The sequence below is a fragment of the Rhizophagus irregularis genome, chromosome 24, assembly GCF_026210795.1.
Source record: "Rhizophagus irregularis chromosome 24, complete sequence".
Classification (NCBI taxonomy): Eukaryota; Fungi; Glomeromycota; class Glomeromycetes; order Glomerales; family Glomeraceae; genus Rhizophagus; species Rhizophagus irregularis.
In genome coordinates this window covers 3,106,259-3,130,352 of record NC_089452.1, presented here as the reverse complement: position 1 = coordinate 3,130,352, position 24,094 = coordinate 3,106,259, and the positions used below count along the sequence as shown (strand labels likewise).

Here is a 24,094-nt window from a genome sequence, read left to right as displayed (position 1 = left end):
CTATAATCTATAGTATAGTGATAAAAGCAATAAAATTATTATACTATTTTAGTAGTTTAAAGTGAAGCAATATACGTACTTGTAAAGGATATAAATTTGTTAATATCGTATTATTATAATTAATAAAAATATTGGCGGGAAGGTTCAATTTAAAAATCATAATAATTTGCGGATCTTTAATTATTAATTATGCTTTCGGAGAAAAAAAAAAACTCTCAGGGACTTGAGGAATCGCGGATCAAATTAAACTGTAAAAGTGCCGAAATGATCACCAAGTGACCTAAATTGTAAATGCAAATGGCGTGGGTATATCATCGTGTGGGAAAAAAATTTTAATAATTTAACATGTGAGCAATTTAATAATATTATGTTGATAAGTGGCGAAATACATTTCAACGCCCCGCATTCAAAATCTCCATTTATCGATAATGCAAGTTAGTCAAAATTGTGCGTGTGATGCAACAATTCCAAAAATAACATTGTCTTAGCGAAACCCGTTAATATATCGTTGAATTCACTAAATATATTTATGACACGATAAAACGCGAAATGAACCCTTTTAAATCGTTATTATCACCTTACAACCATTTTTCCTTTTCAGAAATTCAGCCAATTAGATTTTTTTAAATTGGATAATGTTAGATTGACATTTACTGCGGCATGCAGGTATAACAAGGGAGATATATATTTGAAATCGTGGCGACGTTCAAATGATGTTCCATCAATGCAGATGGTAAACCGGTTTATTTATTTTTTATTTTTTTTTTCTTGTTTGAAGTCCTGTTTTTTTTACTCGGAATTTTTAATGTTGTGTTCCTCTTTGCTTGTGAATGAAAATTTCCCCAACAAAAAAAAAAAAAAAAAAAAGGAAAAAAAAAGTTGTTTATTTTAAAAAATATAAATACATAACAATAATGACATGGTATCATATTATATTTTCCATGTAACACTTGAAAATAGTGACACGAAAAGAAGCAACAAAATGTGAACAGAATTTTAGAAAAAAAGAAAAAATTTGAAGGCAAGATGACAAAATGAAAAACCGAATTAAGCAAGGTTACAGTATTACGACAGAAATATAAATAATTTGAATCGAAAAGCGGAATAATTAAAGCGGAGTATTTGAAACGGATTAATGCTGTAAATTTTTGTGATCCAAACCAAAAGTATAAAAATACGTAATGTGTAGCTAAAACAAACAGAAACTAGAGTTGAAACGAATGACGACTTTTGGCCGCGAATAGGAACTTTTGGAAGGGTCCAGACCCAAAAATTTTGGATCTACAATGTTGTCGTCTATTTGTAGGACTATTTTAACAGGTTCAATAACTTGAACTTGTAGTTACCATGTGAATACATTCTTTGAAACAAAGTAATACACGGACAAAACCAATTTGAATTACCGCATTATCAGTCATTTTAACAATGTTTAGATTTTTATTGAAAAGCCACCGGACAAAAAAAAAAATTTTAATTTTATATGCATAATAAGATATTATACAATAGATAAATATTCGGAATATTTTTTTTTTAAAAAAAAAATATAAATTAAACTGTATATTTCTGATCAATGCAGTGATATAAATTTTTATGCAATGCTTAAAATAATTAATTTTATAGTAGATGACCACATAAATTATGACAATGAATGACAATTGGATGCGGAAATTAAAAATGTAATTACTGCGCATGAAGGTGTTAATTTAATATCCAAAACCGAGATTGTCGAACGTCCGGACTGTAGCGGGAAAGTCTGAACTTTAAATATAAAGTGATTTTCCAATTATGGAAAGGATGTTTGTGTGGTTGAATGATAGTTACATACTTACATTCATAATAAACACGAGACCCCAATAAATTTGAAGAGAAGAAAAATTGGCTTAGAAAGAAAAAAAAAGCAACACAAGATTCTTTTTCAATATGCAAGCCATTCATAACACAAAGAAAAAAAGAAAGAGATCGATTTCAATTTTTTTAGCCTTAATTGATATAGCATGATACATGTAACAAAAAACCTTCCCCTTGGCATGTATGCCTTTAATGCATTTGACATCACAATCTTTCTGCAAATTTAAAATTTCGAGTAAATTCGGTGAATTTGTAATCATTTTTATCGATTGTCAGCAATACGTCCAATCCTGTACATATATTAACCTATTAAGGTTGAAAGATATTATTTATATAAAACTATAAAAATGAAAGTTTTCCCACCAAATAAATAACTTTCCATCAATATAAATATAAATATATACATATATATAAAATATGTATATATATATGTATATATATATAATATATATATATAATATATTATTTTAATTATTTAAATAGTTTAATGTTTGTTTACTGTGATGTTTGTATTTCTAATTTGATCAGTGATATATATGATTAACGTTCGTTAAAGGAAAGCTTTGTTGTCACCAAAATTTTCCCCTTTCTAATTTTTTTTTTCTCCGACCATTCTCTGATTGTTTGTAAAAATAGCCGCATTCAAATAATAGATAAGAACTAGTCAAATCATAATATTTTGTATAACATATAAATTAATTAATAAAGTATAAACGGAGCCAGTGGCGCAGTCATCAACATTCATCGACCAACCGTGTCAATTCGGTGAATTAAAATAGCGGGTCTTTTAGAAATTTGCCGAAAGTACAATAACAAAATGGAGAATTTATGCTGTGTACTCTTTTTGAATATCGTTAGTTTACTTTTTATACTGTAATATACCTCCTAAATAAAGCGAATTCGCTATTTGCAATCGGTGTAACTTTTTTTTTTTATTTTACATAATTTTATTTTATTTTATATTTTATTTTTTAACAGGTGCTTATATCCCTTTTTTTTCCCGTATAATTTTATAGTATAGTACAAATATTACATTATAACAAATATAACTGCTTTTTAAGTATATTATTTTTTCGGTAAACAGTATATCATCACACCAAATTTCACTTTATTTTTTTTTTCTCTTCCCCTATTTTTTTTCCTCTTGTTCACATTGTTTTTTAAATTATAGAAGAAATAAAATAAAAAAAAAAATATTTTTCTTGTATATATATATCTATATCAATATATATATATACACATACGTATCTTTTCCGTTTTCTAAAAGGAAAAAAAACAATCAACTATTTTTTTTTTCTCTTTCATATATATATATATTTTCACGAAAAAAAAATTTATTTTCAAAATGGGAACACCACGAAGAGCGTATCCTTCTCTATCACCTTATTCACTAAGTGATACGCATATAACAGCGTCTCAACAATCGCCTACATTCCATTATGATTCAAATGACCGTCAAAGACTATATACTCCTTCTGAACATCATTACTCTTCATACTCTAATAATCCCAGAGTAAGAACTAGTGCCGATACAAGTACTTCAAAACAAAGTAGCAGTATGGGTATGTTGAATTCGGGTTTAGGCGTTGAAGAGGGAGGCTCTGGAACAATGAAACGAACAAATAAAACTCATGTACCAAGCGCTTGTGTCAATTGTAAGCGAGCACACCTTGCATGTGACGGTAAGTTGTTGAATTAAATTTTACTGTTTACGTATTTTTTTTCTTTCTTTTTCCATATGTTATTATTTTTTTTTTCAAAAAAAAAAAAATTAATAATAATAATTATGTAAAAAAAAAACGAAAGAAATTCGCTTGCAGAAAATACTTCTTTTGTCGATATTATTAAAGATTCATAATTAGTTTAATTAAATTCCTTATTTCCCTAATTAAGTTTCGACCCCTTACATAAATTATGTACATTCATCATATATCCAATCACTCGGGTTGTTTGTGTATCGGAAAATTTTCTTTTTTTTTTTGTTGAATCGGAGATTAAATTCATTTTTACTTTTCTAAAGTTTACATTTCATATAAATTCTTTTTTTTAAAAAAAAACCATTAATCATGACACGTTTTTACATCTTGCATAATTATACATCGTATATATATGTTTTTCTTTATTAACAAAAAAATAATTTTTTTTTAGTGTCGCGACCTTGCAAAAGATGTGTGGCCCTTGGAAAAGTGGATACTTGTATTGATATTAAACATAAAAAGCGCGGAAGACCAAAGTTGAAGGATAAGAAACCTCATCCATACAATACTCACGCAACTGCAGATGCAAAGACTTGGGTTCAAAATCCACAATTTCTTCCTCCGACTACTACTAATCCAAACCCAAATCTACATCAACAAAGCGATCAACCTCCAAATTCCTCTACATTTATTCAGACGACACAACACTCATCTTCCAGGCATCATTTACATCATCATAACAATCATAATCGTCAACATTCAACACCATACATAAAATCACCAAAATTCACACCTAGACAACAAGCATATTCACAACAAGACAATACACCTATTATTACAATGTTTTTAGCAATTGATAATATTGCTTGTGCTAGAGTTTCTGATGAATGTCTTGGAATAATGGGTTATTATCCGTCAGAATTGGTTCATAAGACTTTGTATGAATATGTACATGCTCAAGATAGGGAAAAATTACGAAAAATGATTTCATCTTTATTAGATGATGCGAATCGATTTCATAATCAAACCACTCATCATTATCAATTTTCGTCTCCTTTATCCGAACCGGTAACAACCGAAGATCCAGGATTTTCACAAATTAGTCCTGAAATTTTACAATTACCAGCTCAAGGAGGTCAAGTAATTGAAATTTCAGACGTCTTGCATCTGAAACAAAGAATAGGTCCATATGATTTGTACGAAGTGAGAATGTATTTGGGTGGTGGCTTTTGCGCAGATTTAACACGTAAAGAAACTTGGAATAAGTTGTATATTGTCTCACTTTTCAAGCGTATCAAATCTGGAACTTCTTTTTTAAATGAAGGGTCAAATTACGTTCAACCAAGAATGAAGGGAAGTTCAGTTGTTGGTGGGTTTCCGACTCAAATCACTTCACCACCAACGACTACAATTGATCCCTCTTTGTTAACCATGCATACTCCAATTAATAATAATAATAATATTGGTTCACCTAATTCGAGTTTAGGTGGAGGAAGGTTAGGACTTTTAAGTCCCGTTTTATCACCAAGACAAATTCCCGAGATCGGGCCAGCACCTTTATATAACGAAACAAATCATTCTTCACATACTTATTTCGGGCACAGAAAACCTCTTCACCCCTACAATTCACATGATCATTTTTCGCAAGATCGTAATGTTTCTGAAACATTTTCTTCATTTGTTTCACGCCCAAATCCGATTACGCCTATCATATCTCGACATGAACCTCTTGTTTCACCTCCAACTTGTTCACCTTCAGGATCACAATCACCGTTTTCATTCGAAAGGCGACCATCAGCATTTAATTCAGTTAGATCTCCTATTCCTTTTTATAACGAAATAGAAAACAAATCTTTAGATCCTCCATCATATACCAATCAGTCAAATCGTTTTCATAACAATAATGATGATAATGCTACTTTTCATTCACATCAAAATGATCATGATGAAATATCTTCGGACAATTCTCTCCCTACGTTTCGGAATAATGGGCGAGTAGAAGACATGATGATCTCTCCTATACCGAGAAAAGCATCATCACATGTGAGTGCGGTTGGAGATGATTCTGCCTCAACAACAAGGATGAGTGTAAATTCTTTATTATGTAATTAATATCATAATTTCAAAGGTTTTTTTGGGAGGTGTTAGGTTATATATAATTTGCGACGTAATTATGAGAAAGGGAATTGATAGTTTATACTGGTGCCCTCCTCAATTTTTTCATGATTCTTACTTATACAGCAGAATTAAAACATGTGATTTGAAATTTAGGTTTTTGGATGAGAGTTTTTATATATATATATATATTTTTTTTTTTTTTTTTTGAAGTACATATACATATACATATATATACATATTCTTACTATTATATATATACATATACATATACTTTGGAGGGTGTCTTTTTTTTTCTTTAAATGAGATTTTATACAAAAAAATCTGTGTAAATTTTTTTCTTTTGTGTGTGTGTGTTTTATTTTCTTTACTTTTTATTTTATCACAACAAAACCTCCTGATTTCAGCAGGTGAAAAATTATTGGATAAGTTATAGATGGTGAATACTGAGCGAGATGGGCTTTAAGAGATATTATTTAACGGGGATAATATAATAATGATATTTACTTTCCTATAGAATTCTTTCTTTTATTTATAATAGCAATCAATCCGAACAATATGATCAATATACATTCCTTCAATCCCTATGGTCATTCTTTTCATCACATTTTTTACAGTACTCCCCATAAAAATATTTATTAGTCCGTCGATCGGAAATAGCCCATTTTGCACATGATCTATCATTTCAAAGTCACTTTTCCAATTTTTAAAATAGTTTTTTTCTTTGTATAGAAATTTTTTTTTTCTTACTATTAGATTTTTATATATAATTCTATATTATTATTATATATTGATCTTCCTTTTTTTTTGGTATATTCATTGTATTTTATTTATTTATTTATTATATATTATTTTATTGCATATATTTATTATTATTATTTATTATTTATTATTATTATTTAATTTTTTTATATTAGTGATGGTTTACTATGAACGTGGTTTGTTTTTGTGATAAAATTTCTCTACGAAATTTATTAAACGTTTGGGGATATATATACATATATTATTTTTTTTTAAAAAAAAAAAAAAGACAAGATAGTGTTTTCTTTTAAATTGTACACTTTCATGATAGTTTTCCAACTTTCCTTGTAAAAAAAAAAAAATTGTGCGTTGCAGATTTTACGCAACTTTTCCTTATATTAAAATTTTGCTTGACTATATAATAATTCTTTATAATTTTTCATTTGGTATTAAAAAATAAAATTTTAAAGTGAGAAAATTGTGATACAACAAACGTTTGAACTTAAACATATATGCAGTACATCAACTTGTAAACAGTTCTATGAAATTTCATCATCTTTGGTAGAATTTAGATTATGTAAAGATTATATAAGATTATATAATATTATTAATATTATTATAACTTTGATTTGTCCGAATAAATCCTGTGTAAAATTAAAATAAATTTCGGAAAATCGTATATATATTGAAATAAGTTTAAAGAGTGACTTATTGCATTAAAAAAAGTGATTTGTCTTTAAACAAATGCAGGCAATCTACGCTTATTATAGTTGCGCAACAACCATTTTCCCTTTTACCTTTTTTTTTTAAGGATCTTTGGGGTTATATTTGAACAATTGTAAAATAATCCCTGTTTGAAGATCTTCAAAAAAAAAAAATTTTCCTTGATTGTTTATTGGTGCTATCATAAGTGGTACGATTGTATAGATTTATATTAATGTCAAAATAAAAACGGTCTAGATTCAATTCATTGCGGATATTAAAAAAACCTTATCGGCGATTTTTTTTTATGATGATTTGATGATTTTCATTCGTTTTTCCAAATGTGATTATAATTCAAAATAAGTAAAAATAATTAACTTTTTTCATAATTTCCGATGAGAAACAGACTACGCCAAATCGATAATGCATTATATATCACTAACACACTAAATAAAATAAATGATTTACTAAAAAATTACTTTCAATTTCAACAATTTCAATCATAAGGATCGACCAACAAATCAAAATGTCTCATCTTTAAAATAATGTATTAAAATTACACAAAAATTATTTTTTTAAAAAAAAATTAATAATTACTTCGTGTTCTATAGGACTTTAACCCCCGATTATACATGCCACTTTAATCTTTAAATTCCAATTAAATTTAGATACCAAAACTGGAAAAACTAAGTTAAAATAATCACATTACCTTAACTTATAATAGTCAAATCTTTTAAAATCATTAATCGAAAAATTTAAAACAAATCAATTTTAAATAATTTTATATGCAAAAATAACATAATTTAAAACCAATTTTATTAATTGGTATTTAACACTATAAAAAAAAATATATTATTATTATATATTTTTTATATATTACTTTATTTTTTTATTCTCATTAGTTAATCTACTGACATAATTATTTCATATTATGATATTAATTAAGTAAATTTTTTTGCTAAAATATTTAAAAAATAAGTTTAAATTAGTATTTTTAACTTTAATTTTTATATTTGCAATCATATATAACAATTTAATAATTTTATTATAATAATAATATTAGAAAATTATTCTATAAAAAATTTGGATTAAATTAAATTTTAATTAAAAAGTTCAAAATTTAATAATTCTGTTGATTTGTTTAAATAAAATAATTATTATTTAATTTGTCAAATATAATAAGTTATATTTAAATATATTTTTTCAATTATTAAATATTAAAAATAATTTAAAAAACTAGTAATTTTTCAAATTTTTTTAATATAATTCATCATCTATTTTGATTTATATTCAATACTACTTTTTTAGTAAATTAGATTAAATCAATTATCTACTTATTCAGAATTTAAATTTATTTAATTTTATCAATTCAGTTAATTATTTATAAATAAAAGAAATTCTTAAAGATTTTTAAATTGGTTATAAAATTCTTTAAAGATCTTTAAAAATTTATAGTTCCTTAAAAATTCTATAAAATTTATATTAAAAATCCTTAGAAATGAAAAGGATTTCTTATAAATTTAATTAAGAAGAATTTCTAATTTCTAAAATATTACTAATAATTAGTATATATTAATATCATCTTATTAAATTATTTTTTTTTTATTTTAAAGGAACTAAAAAAACTTATAATAAATTTTTAAAATAAATTAAGTTAAACATATTTTTATATAAAACTACTATACAAACTTAATTTTTAGTTTTTATAATATAACAATTTTAAAAATAATTCAGCAACCCAATTTTTAATTTTTTTTTCAAAAAATTTTATATATAAAATTCATATGAAATTTTTTTAACTTTAAAAATATTATTTTATTTATTTTAATTTTTATATTTAATCTATTTTATTTATTTTTAACCAATTATACCAATTATAAATCTAAATATATATTATATTTAGATAATTAAATCATCAACTTTTTTAATTTATTAATTCAATTATTAATCTGATTTTTAAATAAATCTAATTAACTGAAAAATTTAGTAAAAATTAAAAATTTTACTTATTTATAATAAAGATTTCTGTAAAAAATTTTAAATTTACTAGTAATTTTACTAGCAATTTTATTAATTAGCAAAAAAAATCAAAACAATTTAATGTAATTTTCTTTATTTTCTTTTTATATGTAATTTATCATTTTATCTATATATATAATATAGTAGGATTTTCAAATTTTTTACAATATTTTTAGAACAAAATTAAATAAAAATTTTTTTGAAATTTAACAAAAACTGATTTAACTAAAATATAAAAATCAAAAAATTAAATTTATAATTTGCTTTACATAGTCTAATACTATTTATATAATTAATAAATATTTTTATATATTAATAATATTTAAAAATTGAAAAAATGTATTTGTAACAGCCTGTTACATATCTTATTTGTAACATCCTTTTTTTATTTTTTTTTAATAATAAATTTAATGTGTTTCACAAATAAAATTTTTATATGCAAAATTTAATTTGGAAAACTTTTACTTAATGTATTTAAGACAGTTTCATAGACAAAATTTTAAGTTATAAGCAGTTTCTTGAAATTTTTTAAAAAATTATTTTGTCTTAGTTATACAACTGATCTTTTGTTTTTGTTTACATTACGCCTGATCTTAAATTTTAATTGGATAAAATTGGGGGTTGTTACAAATAAGACGTGTAACAGGCTGTTACAATTAGATTTATCCTTAAAAATTAATTTATAATTTGTAGAAAATTGAAAAATCTACATTATAATTTAATAATGGTAATAAAAGTAATAATAAAAGCAACGTAATCACCATTAATCTAAATCAAATTATAAATAAATGACCTATACTTGATATAAAACTTATTTCTATTGGCCAAATAGTACCTAGCTGCATTATAAAAATATTCAAGAGAATGGTGAACTATAAAAGATGATAGTAAGCTAAAAAAAGGTATATTACTTTATCCTATTTATGTAAGCTAACAAACTGTAATAAATAACAAACATTTTTACATATATATAACTGAAAACATTATATGATAATAAGTTTATACTAAGTTACTAACAAATTTTTCCTAATTCAATAACAAAATTTTCTGAATCTTTTGTTTTAGATTGGAATAATAATGAATTTTTGGAAGCCTCATTGAAAGATATCATTTTTTAAGTTATTAAATATTTGCTATTAAGATAAATGGAAAATTTTATTATATATTACAAATATATATAGGTCGAAAAGTGAAAAATCAGGCATCAATCAATCACCAATCAGGTAGCTGATTGGTAACTGATTGCTGACTGATTGGTGACTAATTAGCATTTTTGCCAAATACTATCACCAATCAGGCAGTTTGTTAACTTTTGATCCAGTGATCAGAAAAGGATGAAATATATCTCATTGGAATCGTCTTAACAAGACGAATCTAATGGTAGTAAAATCGCATTTCTAGGATTAATACTTGATGAGAAATTAAGTAAAATATAAATATAAAAATATATCATTTATATTTTATTTGATTTTTTGTTAACTATTAATCTTAGAAATAATATTTTACTACCATTAGATTTGTCTTATTAAGACGATTCCAATGAGCTATATTTCATTCTTTTTTGATCACTGGATCAAAAGTTAGCAAACTGCCTGATTGGTGATGGTATTTGGCAAAAATGCCAATTGATGACTAATTGATAACAATTTTTTTAAATTAATTTGTATAGAAAAGTAGTACAATCATTAAATTAAATGATACTTTAAAAAAAATATACCTATTAAATTATTTGCATAATAAGTGAAAACTTTGAGCATAATATGCAATATTGAGAGTTGCTAAATACATCATAGAAATTACCCATTTTTTAAAAATCAATTGGAGGTAATATGCTTGTTAATAATAATTGATTACTATTATTACTATTAAAATCTAATTAACAAATATTTTATCTATTTAATATGAATTTTAGTCTTAAAATTCTAATCCATTAATAGATTAAAATACTTTAGAAATTTATATTATAATGGATTTCTAAATACCATTTCAATCAATGTATTTAATTCAAGCAATCAATTTTAAAAGTGTTTTCAAAAGTTACTAGAAGAGAATAAAAAAGGCTATGATAGAAAAATATGAATTTTATTAATCATTGCAAATGATTTTGAATATAAAGAATTTCAATAAAATTTCAAGGTAATAATATTATCACTTATATTAATCATATATTATATATTTACAATCATAATCAACATTATAATAGGTTTATTCAAAAAAAATTTCAAAGTTTACATAAATATTTGAACACGAGTCATATGAAATATAATAACACTAATGTCACATCCTTTTACTTTTTTTATGTAATATATGTATTTATGACTGCTTTGCAATTTACTTAAGACATCAAAGGAGGTTTTAAATACCGTTTTTGATTTATATATGAAAAACTGTCTTTACCAATTATTTCCTAAATTTTTTTAAAAGCAATTGGCAAAATCAATTATTCATAGGTAAAGTCAAAACTGACATTCAAATGCACCTTTGATGCCTTAAGTAAACTTGTAAAGTAAGTAAAAATCCATTTATTTACTAATTTTGAAGTTTATACTATTAGTCAAAATGGCAATAATCATATAACTTGGGTTTAAACATTCCATATATAAATAGAAATTGCCTTATTCAAAATAGTAGTAAAAGCTAAATATCATTGTGATTTGTGAGGTTAATAGTCCAGAATGTACAGTAATAGATAAACTAATTATTACATAAGTTCAAATTACTGAAGAAATAAAAAGCAGTTCAGAATTTTTTTGCTGACAAAAATATTGTAAATTTGAGTTCTTACAAAGTAAATACAAAAAATAATAAACCACTTAAGTACCTAAAAAAATATTATGGCAAAAATATTTTGAGTTGTATTCTACTAGTATAAAAAAAACAACATTTTTAGTATGTTTAAAAAATGGACTTTATATGTATAGAAAAAATCTGAAGGGTTTGTGTGGTATTTATTCTGAGTATAAATATGATGTACAGTTAACTTTCTCTATAATCACTTCTATTATAGTCACATTCACACCTATCCTCAAAAATCTTATATTAAAAAAAACTATTTATAATTACAATTATATAAAGAATATTATATTAAATAACTTGACATCTAATAATCGTACAAAGATGTACCATAGTTTATTAGAATCATCTTACTAAGATGAATCAAATGGTGGTAGTTTTATCCTTTTACTTTGCTAGTATTTTTATGGCAAGATCTCCCTTTACCTCTTTTTGAGGTATTATTGGGCCAGTATTTTATCATCCCTAAAAGGTAATCATACCATTAAATACTTAATTCCTTAACAGTCAGTGGAAATGTTACACTTAATATTTTCTATACTAATTATCATAAATCCATAATGTAAATCGTCAATACAATCATTGTCTTAGAATATATAATACATATATAAATAACATATGCACGTATCATTGTAATTGGGCCTTTTTTAAGGCCACTGATCAGCTGATTTCTGCAGCTGTGATTTGCGACTTGGTTTATCAGCTGATGCAAGTATCCCCTTAATACACGAGGAGAAAAAAATTTTTTATGATTAAACCAATTGTTCTAACGTATTTTAACGTATTTTAATGTCTAACCAATCGTTCCGACGCCAAACCAATCGTTCCAACCTTTGACCAAGTGTTTTTGACAAGTAAGAATATTGAAATTGCTAAAAGTTTTCATTGCTATTTTATATAATTTTTTAAATATTTTTTTTCGCAAAAAACATGTACACTTTTGTTAATTTCTTTTCTCAAAGTTTCTATCAAAGTAATCAAATAAATCCTATTCTCACTCCATCTCCTTCACCAACTACTTCCTCCACTTTACATGAATGTACGGTTTGTAAGGCTTCATACAGAAGTAAATCTGTTTTAACACGACATAAAACTATTGTACAAAAATACAATACGCAGCGTGAAGGGTTGTATACATTACCTCTAGAAGCAATAAACGAGTTCAAAGCACAGCTTATTCACGTTATTCAAGGTAAACTAAAAGATCATTTTTCTAAGTCAGGTAGACAAACTATTTCTTTACCTTGTCTGGAAAGTTTATTTTTTGGAGTCTTTGAAGGTTATATTCATTATTATAACTATCAGACTGGTAGTTATAAATGTTTTTTCCAAGGTCCAGACGCGTATACACAACTGAAGTAGATAATTTATTTAATAATCCAAATTGAGGACGCAAATTTTTTAATAATAACCAGCAAACTTTTGTTGTGTTATTTGATGCGCAGGCTGAAGCAGATGCTAATCAAGAAAGTCTTTCTGATCAACATGGTAATCGGGTTCCAAAAAATAGGCTAAAAAGATTTAACTTGCTTAAATTAACGGTTGAGTGGAAATATAAGAAAAGTAAAGAAGATGCAAAAAATAATAGAACTTCGGCAGGATATATTAATTTAAAATTTTGTGCACAACAAATCTGATTATCATAGATGTATATAATATATTCATTAGAAAAACTAAAATAGAGTTTTAGAATTTATTATGTATTGTATTTACTGTACATGAATAAAACAAAAAAAATATTTTTTGTACATACATGAATTTTATTTTTTTAATTTTTTAACATGAATATGTTGTGGTTTGGAGTATTTATCTATAGTACCCTTTTGAGCAAAATACAACGATCTATTTTCATAATGTAAAATCTCAAAAATAGCTGATTTTCTTTCTATACCCTTTCTGCCATCTTTCATTGTTTTTCAAAAAAATGCAGAAACTTGATCGTGATTTTTTTTTTCAACAAAAGCACATGAAAAAGCACTTAATCCAAACTTCTGATGTTGTTCCATAAATTCAGGTAAATGGTGAACTAAAACATGCATGTAAGGTGTTACATCTTTTGGACGATATAAACCCATCTTGAAAGTAATAGTATTAGGCTCACCTTGGAAGGGAGTAAGAAACAAATCTAACTATTGCTTTACCTGGTCTGCAAAGTGACTTGGATTAATTTTTTGAGATTTCATATTATTATAAAGTTCATAAAAATTTCTCCATAATTGGTTGATTAAAAATGCACGTTCTTCAGCAAAAACAACTCAAAAATTAAAGTTTTTTAATACTTTTTCCTTATCTTCTCCCATTAAAGATGTATAAGACCAATTTTGCGTTCCCTGTTCCTGCCAAAAATTGAATGAAATTAAAATCCTACGCATTTTGGCAAGAATCTTTGCTCTTGCTAAATCATTAAATTGATTTTGTGTTTTGAGTTCTTGTAGTACTAAATCCCATAACCTATCCCAAATTCGCAACATTATGTGTAACTCGTTTGGAACATAGTGACTTAAAGGAATCATTTGAAGTAAAGGAGATTTAACATGCCCTGGTGGTAGCTTTAACTTAATTTGATCCATAGTTTTTTCAATAACACAAACCTTGTGTTTATTTCCAATATTCTCTTTTGTACAAAGGCACCAAGAGCAAAAATGTTTTGAATTGGGAGCATTAAAGCCAAGTACAATTGCCATAAATTTCTAATCACTACTAAAATATGGATTGATTGTCCATATTGTACCATTTGAATCTCTTAATCCATTCAATACCAAATCATTTAATTCGTTAGATATTGGTTCTATCATTCTTTGTAGTAATTCGTAATTTTCAGTTCCTGAATATAAAATAATTGTATAATGATAATCAGATTTATGCAGGTTCGCAATATTATCTAATATTACACATGTAATAATCACATGTTTAACCTTACATCCTACGTTCCTCCCATCACCAGATATTCGTAAATTAATAATTGGATTATCAGGATTAATAACATGTCGATTTATAAGATCTGGAAGTATAAAAAGTAAGATATCTGTAATTCTGTGATATCCAGCTTTACCAATATACTTCAAAACTTCCTCTACGATTTCTGGATCATTAATATCCAGATTTTCATTAATTGGAGTAGGAGATAGTTGATTTGATATATTTAAAATTGATATAGGAATTGTATTATTCATTTCCTCATTAATTCTTTTTTTTGTTTTATAGATAGTAGTTTCACGTGGTAATTCAGGCTGTAATGCAGCTAGGTTTCGATATGAATCTCATGCAATAGGCCCCTGATCTATTACTTTAGTAAATGCCTCATTTCGTTGATTTTCTTTTTCTTTATTTTGATTTTCAAAACTAGCTTGAATAAAGATGTTAGCCGTAACTGTAATATTAAGACACAGTGTCGTATGTAATAGGTTGCAACCTATCTACATTAAAAAGCAAAAGTTGTAATGCTGTAATTAGGTTGTAATGCCATAATTAGGTCGTAATACTGTAATTAGGTCTTAATGCCGTAACTAATCCGTAATGCCGTAATTCCGAAATTACGTATGTAATTTCGGCCAGAATTATGCACTTAATTTTAGCAGAAATTAACAAATATCCTAAAAAGGAAAGTGATGTTACACAAAATTCCAGTGTCATTCCCACTAAAATCAATTTTTGTGGAATGGCTATCGCCAAAAAAGAAAAGATCTGCATTCTCGTTTTGGCTGAATTATGATTTTCGTCTGAAATTACATGTTTAAGTGAAATTACGTTAATTTTGGCTGGAATTATATTTCGGATTTTGGATTTTGGATTTTAGGAAATATGTGACCGTGTAATTTCAATTTTAAGGGGTAAATAATATCAAAAATAATAATAATAATAATTTTTTTTTTTTGTAAAAAAGTTTATATGTAAATTATGCATAAAATCATCTAATTATTAAAGATATTATGCTAATTTAATATAAATTTTTTGAAAAAAACTTAATATTTCCCACCTTCCACCCCCGACCACCCACCCTTCATTATATAATTTTTTTCTTTACACAAACGCGTATACAAAATACAAAAAAAAACGCGACGCGTCTTATATACCCCTAAAAATTAAAATTACACGACATATAAACTATTGTAATTTACTTTTATAATTCATTACTTTTATTTTAAATTTTTATGCCATTAAAAATTACGACATTACAGCCTAATTATAGCATTGCGACCTAATTACAGCATTACGACCCAATTACAGCATTACGGCCTAATTACAGTATTACGAAAAGTGTTATAACTGTAATGCTGTATGCTGTAATATTACGGCATCAGCCAATCAATTACGGCTAATATCTTTAAGCTTGAAAGTTTTTGTCTTGAACGGTAAAGCAAATTTTTTGAAGTGTTGGACAATCATCAGAATGAAAATATTTAGCTGCTGTATTTGTGAAGTTAACAGCCAATTGTTCATTAAACATATATACTCTTTTAGTTTTCATAGAGTTGCTCAAGCTTTATTAAAAGGTTTGAGCATATGAGATCTACGTTTTCTTTCACACTCCCTTTCTAGCTCCTGACTATTAAGGCAAAATACATGTAACCCAGAAAGACGAGCTTGAGTATTGGGTTTCTTTATCTATTTGAAAGTTAACATTAATTTAAATATAAAATGGTATCAATATATTTAATTTAATACAACTTACTTGTAAATAAGCATTTGCTGCCTTTGTTGCTGAGTGTATGGATTCTACACTTGCTTGAAAATTTTCTCCAAATGAAATTTTAAAAACTGGTATTTTCTCTATATAAATAATTCCACATTGTATTATATGTTTAGAAGAACCTCTGCTCCAACTTGTTTGTATTAAATAGTCGTCTGGAATCTTAAACTGTGTGTTATTACATGAACGAGCAGAAGTGTAACAAAGTATATCATTTTGAGGATAATATCCTTCTTTAATAATCGTATAAGTATATTGAGTACTATTTTGATTAAGTACAATAATGTTAGAGGCAGGATAAGTAGACATTTTAAGCTAGTTAAGTAGAAAAAGTGCGCATAAATTTATTTATGTTATTATCGTTATTATTAAATCATTAAACCATAAAATAGATCAAATTTTAGTGTATTACAAGATATTTCATATTAACCAATCAAAGAGGTGCCAATTTAAATGACTGCACATGTGGTTGTACTACAAAAATGTGGGGTTATCCCTAAAAAAATTAGGGTTAGTGTTAAGATATGCGCATATGATTAAAAAATGCTGATCTTTAAATCGTAATTCTGGTCAAAATTTTCTTAACTCTGGCCGAAATTATAATGTCAGCCCAAATTTAGTTAAAATTGGAATTTTCAGGTCAAAGGTAATACTAAAATTATACAATGAAACGTCTTTTTACAAAATAAGTAACGTAAAAATACATGATTGAAACAATAAAATAAAAGTGTTGCTTTGACGAGAGTTTTAATTACATTCAGTTCAATCGGGGAGAAGCTAAAGTTGGAGTATTTTAACGATGTCAAATTTTGACAGTTCTACGCATCGAATTTAACTTAAAATATCTTAGTGAAGGCGGCTTACTTGAGCATGATGACGAAGAAGTATTTGAACTGGATAGTGATTTTGATGAATTTACTGTCAGGTTTAGTAATGCATTAAGCGAAATGATAGCTTATGAAGAAGAAAATGATATCGAAATGGAAGTATATAAGGGTAAATATGATAGTAATATTGAAGCAGAATTAGAACAAGTTAATGTTGAACATAATTTTGATAATAATCAAGAAGAGAGAGATGAAATAATACCAAATAATGAAAATGAAGGACTTACTACAGTGCATATAACTTAATCCTAGCAATTAAATTTGATGAAATTTAAATCACTACTATTCATTCAAAAAAAAAGATAAACATAAAGTATAAACATACAATGATAAACCAGATTAAGCTTAATAAAACTATGTTTTTAAATTTCCTGTAAAGTATTTTTTAATAAAGTAGTAGCAATTCAAAGTTGAAATATTTTACTATTGAATTAAATATTTGGCCATTATATTCTAACCAGAATTACATGTAAATCTGGCCAAAATTACTTTCGTTTGCTAAAATTATATATAATTTTGGCTAGAATTAAGAATTATGACTTAAATTAAATAAATCTGACCAATAAAATTATAGGGTTAAGTATTACATAATATAAAAAATTTGGCCGCTTAAAAATTTTTTTGTTGGGACTAGGTTGTATGCACTGTAGCCAAAAATACAATGCACTTTCACCTTGTGTAATTATTGACAATATTCATGGTACAATTAAACGATATGGCGATACTTATAAACTTAGAAAAGTGCAAAATTTAATTGGAACATGGCAAATAGATCAAGATGCAGTTCAACAAGTCAATAACGACCATTTAAAATTGGGAGTATGTGATTCGCATTTTTTGTATGATCAAAACCAAATTCACGATCCTAAAGAAAAAATATTTAAAGAATTTACAGATGTAATAATTCAACATCGAAGGTGTATAGGATGTAAAAAAATTTATAATTTTTTTAGTTGAGGAGAAGGATGTAGAAATCATTCTTGGTTGATTAATGAACGAAATATTCAAGTACCTTGCAATGGAGTAATACATTATATCAAAGCCTGCTTTTAATAAAATGAATAAACCAAGATTTATTTGTTGCGCTTGTTATGAACGGTTAGGCAGACATATTCATAAACGTACTGGTCAAGGTAAAAAATCAAACTGTGTTCAAGATAAATTGCATGAAGAAGATATTACAAAAGGAATTAAAATAATTGCAAATTGGCTTATTAAATTTTCCATACAGATAAAGAGACAAAAAAAGAAGATATCTTAAGATCTATTGTTAAAGTTATTTTTCCTTTTATTTTCACATCAACTAAAACTATATCATCAACTTTAAACAATTTCAAATCAGATGAAACCCCTAGCCTTTTCACTATTCAAATTCTCTTTCTTGATACATCTATTAGCAATAGTAAAGAATGTGATGATATAGACTGTGAAAAGTTTGGACGAGAATTTGGAATTAAACTCTAGAAATCACGTGAAGCGATAAATGAGAAAAAAGATTCATTAAACTCACCTGAATCACTTTTAGAATATTTTCATGCATTCCCAGATTTTATTACAGCATTTTTTCAGAAACTGTTGATAGAAATTTTTAACTGAAAACTTACTGTTAGTAATAGAAAAAGAAAACAACGTGAACAAAAAAAAACTTTACCTGAAAATACAATTACAAAAATAGTTGTAATTGGGTATAGTGAACGTCATGAACGGAATCTGGAGAAAGAACGTATTAATAAAGTTATTCCTGCACAAAGGTTATACCAAGAGTCAAATATATGGAATCTTGCAATTATAGACAATATAGATTTCAAGCAAAAAACCTTTTCTTTTGAGAATATATATGATGCCACTTGTGATACTTCACACACAACCTTAAGAATGGTATTTCAGTCAAAGATTTCCAATAATCTTGCATTACGTTAGAAAGAAATAATTACCTTAGATGAAGAAACTACTAATATATATGGTATGAATTCTACTACGAAAGAAGCTCTGGATAGATTTCAAAATATATTAGAAAGATTGTTAGATATCCTAAAAACAAATGAAGAGAATATAGAATATAATAAAAATTTTGATGCAAAAATAATTAAAAAGAAAATATTGGCAGAATTTGAACATGGTTGTAAAGGTTTTTCTTCCCATGTTGTGATTCTTAAACCAACTGATAACCTAAACTCAGATCAAGCGATATTAGAAACTACTAATATGTATAGAGCTGATTTTAATTTGCAAGAAAACGGGTACCTTGATATCGTTGCTGATGAAGCAATCTTTTGCCGGTTAATGAGATGTCAAGCACAATTTTCCCAATTAAGACCATTGCTTAGGCAATGGCATACCTTGAAGAACTTCTGTTCAGTCCTAATTGTGTTATTTTCCAGCTATGGGCTTTTAAATTTAGCGAGAAAATTGGATGTTCGATTTTTAGATAAGTTCAAAGCTGCTGTTGATTATTGAACAACATCTAGAGTATTAGATCTTTTGTGGTTAGCAATTAGAGTTGCAGTTAATATATTGCAAAAAAAAAAAAATTCTTCTATCTGAAATAATAGATGGAAATAATGACACACATATTTTGCTAAAAGTTTGGTACCTTTATTATCAATGGGCTGGAATTTGGAAAGTGCACCAAATAGGGATGAGAATTGGAAATCACAATTTGCAACAGGATGCTCTTTCTGCAGCCTCACCTCTTTTTCCAAGTGCCGGTAAATCTAATTATGTATTAGCGATTGCTCAGCACCTCTCTACCTTAACCAAGTATCCAAGATTAAATGAGATTTTGCAATATGTTGGAGCATTCAGAATACCAAAGAACAATGATAATAAAAATGAAGATCAAAAACCTGTTTGTTTTGGCTTTGATGAAGCCCTTGAAACATTCGGTATTCATTTTGTAAAATAAAACATTACTGGAAACGTTATTGATGAAGCAAAATTAAAGGCGAGTATTAAAGCAGCCAATCAGAAAGAGATTGAATTGATTTACTCTTAAGTGAATATCTTGATGACACTTCAATTTTTCAGAGTGAACGCGCTATTGATTCCAGAAGTGAAGTATTATGGAAGTTAATTGAAGATTTGGTTATTATTTTTGATATGATAGATCCATTATCTCATGAAATTTTTAAAGATCTTGAATCACCTGAATTATACAAAGAGGAGTATGAGAGATTGGTCGCATGTTACAAAAATGGTTTAGAGCGAATGCAAGTAATTTATAAACAAGACGTGATAAAGATCAAATTTCGAAATGTACAAGGAAGACGTGCTTTAAAAATTCAGAGAACAAGACACAAAGACTATGCTGAGAAAAAAAAAACTGAGAGGAAGGCAAGGTGAAGGCAAAAGCATGATAAAGAAGTATTCCACCCAGAGGTACTGTACTATGCAATGCTTTATTGTAACCTTAACTCATACTTAATCTTTCTATGCTACTTTAGCCACAAGTTGATAAGCAGGAGTCCAAAAAATGAAGAAAAATACTTTTACATGAAGAACAAATACTGGTCTGTCTATTAGATTATATCCGTCTATTAGATTATAATGATAAGATTCCAACCCATGTATATGATGAAATTCTTCAACAACTTGGAACTGAATGGGATAAAAAAAGGGTTTATAATTGGTGGAATTATCGTGTAAATAAAAATAAATAATTTATTTATTATTATTTGTATTATAATTGCAAAGTTACAATAAATTAATTAAAAATATCATACAGTATATATAAAACAATAATTTGAAATTTTTACAAAAACCGTCGCCTAAACTGCTAATTCTTACTTATGTTTTGTGTGAGATCGCTATAAAAGACATATATTTGGGTAGTATTCGTAAACTTTCAAGCATGTTTATAAGTTCAATCAGCGACATAAAGGTGAAAAGTGAGTAAAGTTACGTCGCTAATATTTTTTTTATATAAATATTGAGGTGTTCCAAAAACTATAAAAATTTGTAGCATAACTCATAAAGTATCACTGGTGAAAGTTTAAAAAATTTTTAATATATAGTTTTTTTTTTGCTCTGATATTAACTTCGTGCTGTTTTGGTTACATAAACTTTATTAATTAATGATCGACATCAAGAGTACATCAAGTGTAACATTTCCGCTGACTGTTAAGTAGACAGAACTTTATATAAGAACATCCCCTATAGGGACATTTTAGGCTGATCTGAAGCTAGGAATACACTGCCTACTCATCAGTTTTATCCTTTTACGATTACTGATTGATGAGTTATTCAATAAAATGATAAACATCAGCATTATAATATTTCTTGATTTATGTTTACTGCACTATTTAGCATTTTGCTAAATATCTCAGTACAGTCAAACCTTGATATAGCGAACCCTTGATATAGTGAATTTTTCAGACAACTATAATAAATTTCCCCTTACTATAACGAATTAACCAATCAAATCTCTTAAAATTTTCACTATAACCCTATAGCGAAGTTGAGGTCTGGAACCTAGGGTTCATTATAACAAGGGTTGACTGTACTTAGTAATTATAAAAAAAAATGATTAATAGCTTGTTGGAATCGCCTCATCAAAACGAATCGAATAGTAGTAAGCATATCTTCCTGTGATCAATATTAACAAAATTACTACTTAAAAACCATTAATTTTGGAAATTGATCTGGTAATTGGATTTCGATGTATCTTATACCATTAGATTCGTCTCATCAAGACGAATTAAATGGTACTAAGATTGTCTCTCTAGGATCAATATTGGCAGAGTTATTATACAAAAACCATTAATTGCCAATTTGCTACTCAGTGATACAAAATGATCGGCAATCTATAATTAATCTTGTCAGACATTTTTATATTAAATACTATTGCTTCTGAATGGTGTTTGTACAAGTTTGAAAATGTTTTGTTGTAATATAAATGCCTTAAAAATACATTAAAAAAAGGTGTTACATTACTTAAATATAGTTTTATAAAACTGGTAAAACTAAAACATTGCCAAAAAAAAAAAAAAATTTTTTATTTTATTTTTTTTAAACATTATTTTGTTAATCTAAGCGAGAATATACCATATATTATATAATAATACAAAAAAACCTTATAAAATTTGCAAAATTTGTGAATAATTGGTGTAAAATTACCTAAAATATGAGCTGGAATGATGACTTCCTCCAAAGTAAACTCTTTAAATTTTATAGCAAACAAAAAAAAATTTTTTTTTTGTGACATATTCACGTTTTGCATTATTGATTAGTAAAGTATAGTTACATTAAACATGACTTATGTAAGACAAAATTGGAGTTAAAATGTGGCGATTAACATCATTCATATAAGAACTTATGACGGATCTACTAATCAATTTTGTATCATTGAGTGGTGGATTGGCAATTAATATTATTTAATTTCAGAAATTAATCTAGTAATTGGATTTTGATGTATTTTACCATCAGAACTGTCTCATCAAGACGAATTGAATAGTAGTAAGATCATCTCTATAATTAATATTGGCAGAGTTACTTGTTACGATACAATAAAGTTTTAAGTATAATTCTGGTCAAAAGTATATTAATTTTTGGCCAGAATTATGATATACAAATATAAGAAATTTTTTATATAGTCACATTTCTTTATAATCATCAAATATGGACTGTTCCAAATGTGTGACTATAAAGAGAGTAGACTGTATTTGTTTTTGATTTTTTTTATAAAAAAGTAGTAACTAGTACTCTTAAAAATTCAGATCAGATTAGGATTTTAGAGGACCCGCTTACTTATAATAAAGGTCATTGTAGAAAATTAGCTTTTTACTAATAGTTTTTACTTTACTTTTTTCTTAAATTCTATTGATTAATTAGCTAAAAAGGAAAAAATCATAACAATGTAACATAAAATTTCTTTTTATAGTAGAATCTGCAAAGAATTTTATATATGATTTTTACCTTAGGCCTAGGGATGACCTATCTTATAAGTAAGCGGAGTCCTGGATTTTAGTAATCATATTTGAATCTGATCTGATCTAAATTAAATCTGAAAAATATTATCTTGTGATCTAATGATTGGATTTTAATGATTATTTTAAATTATATTAAGCTGATCAAAATACAATTAATTTAGGTTGTATTATATTACCAATCAGTTCAATCTGATCAGATTGATCTGCTTAATATTATAATTTTTTATAATATATGGTTGGCAACCTATTATATAAGTTCTTTGAAAATTATATAAAAATAAAAAATAATTGTATTTAAACAATAAAAATAAAGTAAAATAATAAAAAGTATCATATCAGCGGATTTGTTTCATTACATGTTATTTGCTATAACAAATTTATTATAGAAATGGAAAAACCCAATTTTCTAATTAATTTACTATATTCAGCTGACATGTGATAAACAAATCCGCCAATATTTATTTATTAAGAGGTTTAAATAAAATTTTTTGTTATTAAAAAAATGGGTATAAATAAAATTAGAAAAAGTTTTAATAAATAATAATTACTATAATATTATATAAATAAAAATTGATTAATTTTTAATATTAAATTGTTTAAATATTTAATAGAAACATTCTTTCTGATTATATCTATGACTATTTTTTCTGAATAATAAAAATTTTATTTTTTTGT

At 26.2% G+C, this 24,094-nt stretch overlaps 8 protein-coding genes across 8 annotated transcripts; 6 read left to right on the top strand and 2 right to left on the bottom strand.

Moving 5' to 3' along the window:
* Positions 1 to 3,193: 3,193 nt before the first annotated feature.
* On the top strand, positions 3,194 to 6,537 carry OCT59_016371 (uncharacterized protein; the record flags this gene model as incomplete). The annotated part of the gene is made up of 2 exons (XM_025333165.2): positions 3,194 to 3,530; positions 3,997 to 6,537. 2 exons carry the CDS (start codon positions 3,194 to 3,196, stop codon positions 5,655 to 5,657), a joined length of 1,998 nt encoding a protein of 665 aa, XP_025187530.2. The 3' UTR covers positions 5,658 to 6,537.
* A 6,308-nt stretch (positions 6,538 to 12,845) lies between these two features.
* OCT59_016370 (uncharacterized protein) lies at positions 12,846 to 13,552 on the top strand (the record flags this gene model as incomplete). Its single annotated transcript, XM_025324196.1, has 2 exons — positions 12,846 to 13,224; positions 13,305 to 13,552. The coding sequence occupies 2 exons, from the start codon at positions 12,846 to 12,848 to the stop codon at positions 13,550 to 13,552; spliced, it is 627 nt and encodes a 208-aa protein (XP_025187531.1).
* Positions 13,553 to 14,170: 618 nt separating this feature from the next.
* On the bottom strand, positions 14,171 to 15,088 carry OCT59_016369 (uncharacterized protein; the record flags this gene model as incomplete). Its single annotated transcript, XM_025324197.2, has 2 exons — positions 14,171 to 14,529; positions 14,647 to 15,088. The coding sequence occupies 2 exons, from the start codon at positions 15,086 to 15,088 to the stop codon at positions 14,171 to 14,173; spliced, it is 801 nt and encodes a 266-aa protein (XP_025187533.2).
* A 1,303-nt stretch (positions 15,089 to 16,391) lies between these two features.
* Positions 16,392 to 16,914, bottom strand: OCT59_016368 (uncharacterized protein; the record flags this gene model as incomplete). Its single annotated transcript, XM_066132426.1, has 2 exons — positions 16,392 to 16,520; positions 16,588 to 16,914. The coding sequence occupies 2 exons, from the start codon at positions 16,912 to 16,914 to the stop codon at positions 16,392 to 16,394; spliced, it is 456 nt and encodes a 151-aa protein (XP_066003411.1).
* Positions 16,915 to 17,068: 154 nt separating this feature from the next.
* On the top strand, positions 17,069 to 17,738 carry OCT59_016367 (uncharacterized protein; the record flags this gene model as incomplete). The annotated part of the gene is made up of 2 exons (XM_025329247.2): positions 17,069 to 17,115; positions 17,456 to 17,738. The coding sequence occupies 2 exons, from the start codon at positions 17,069 to 17,071 to the stop codon at positions 17,736 to 17,738; spliced, it is 330 nt and encodes a 109-aa protein (XP_025187535.2).
* An 811-nt stretch (positions 17,739 to 18,549) lies between these two features.
* Positions 18,550 to 18,956, top strand: OCT59_016366 (uncharacterized protein; the record flags this gene model as incomplete). Its single annotated transcript, XM_066132425.1, has 2 exons — positions 18,550 to 18,625; positions 18,724 to 18,956. 2 exons carry the CDS (start codon positions 18,550 to 18,552, stop codon positions 18,954 to 18,956), a joined length of 309 nt encoding a protein of 102 aa, XP_066003410.1.
* A 501-nt stretch (positions 18,957 to 19,457) lies between these two features.
* Positions 19,458 to 19,949, top strand: OCT59_016365 (uncharacterized protein; the record flags this gene model as incomplete). The annotated part of the gene is made up of 1 exon (XM_066132424.1): positions 19,458 to 19,949. One exon carries the CDS (start codon positions 19,458 to 19,460, stop codon positions 19,947 to 19,949), a length of 492 nt encoding a protein of 163 aa, XP_066003409.1.
* A 181-nt stretch (positions 19,950 to 20,130) lies between these two features.
* Positions 20,131 to 20,834, top strand: OCT59_016364 (uncharacterized protein; the record flags this gene model as incomplete). The annotated part of the gene is made up of 2 exons (XM_066132423.1): positions 20,131 to 20,388; positions 20,520 to 20,834. 2 exons carry the CDS (start codon positions 20,131 to 20,133, stop codon positions 20,832 to 20,834), a joined length of 573 nt encoding a protein of 190 aa, XP_066003408.1.
* Positions 20,835 to 24,094: the final 3,260 nt, after the last annotated feature.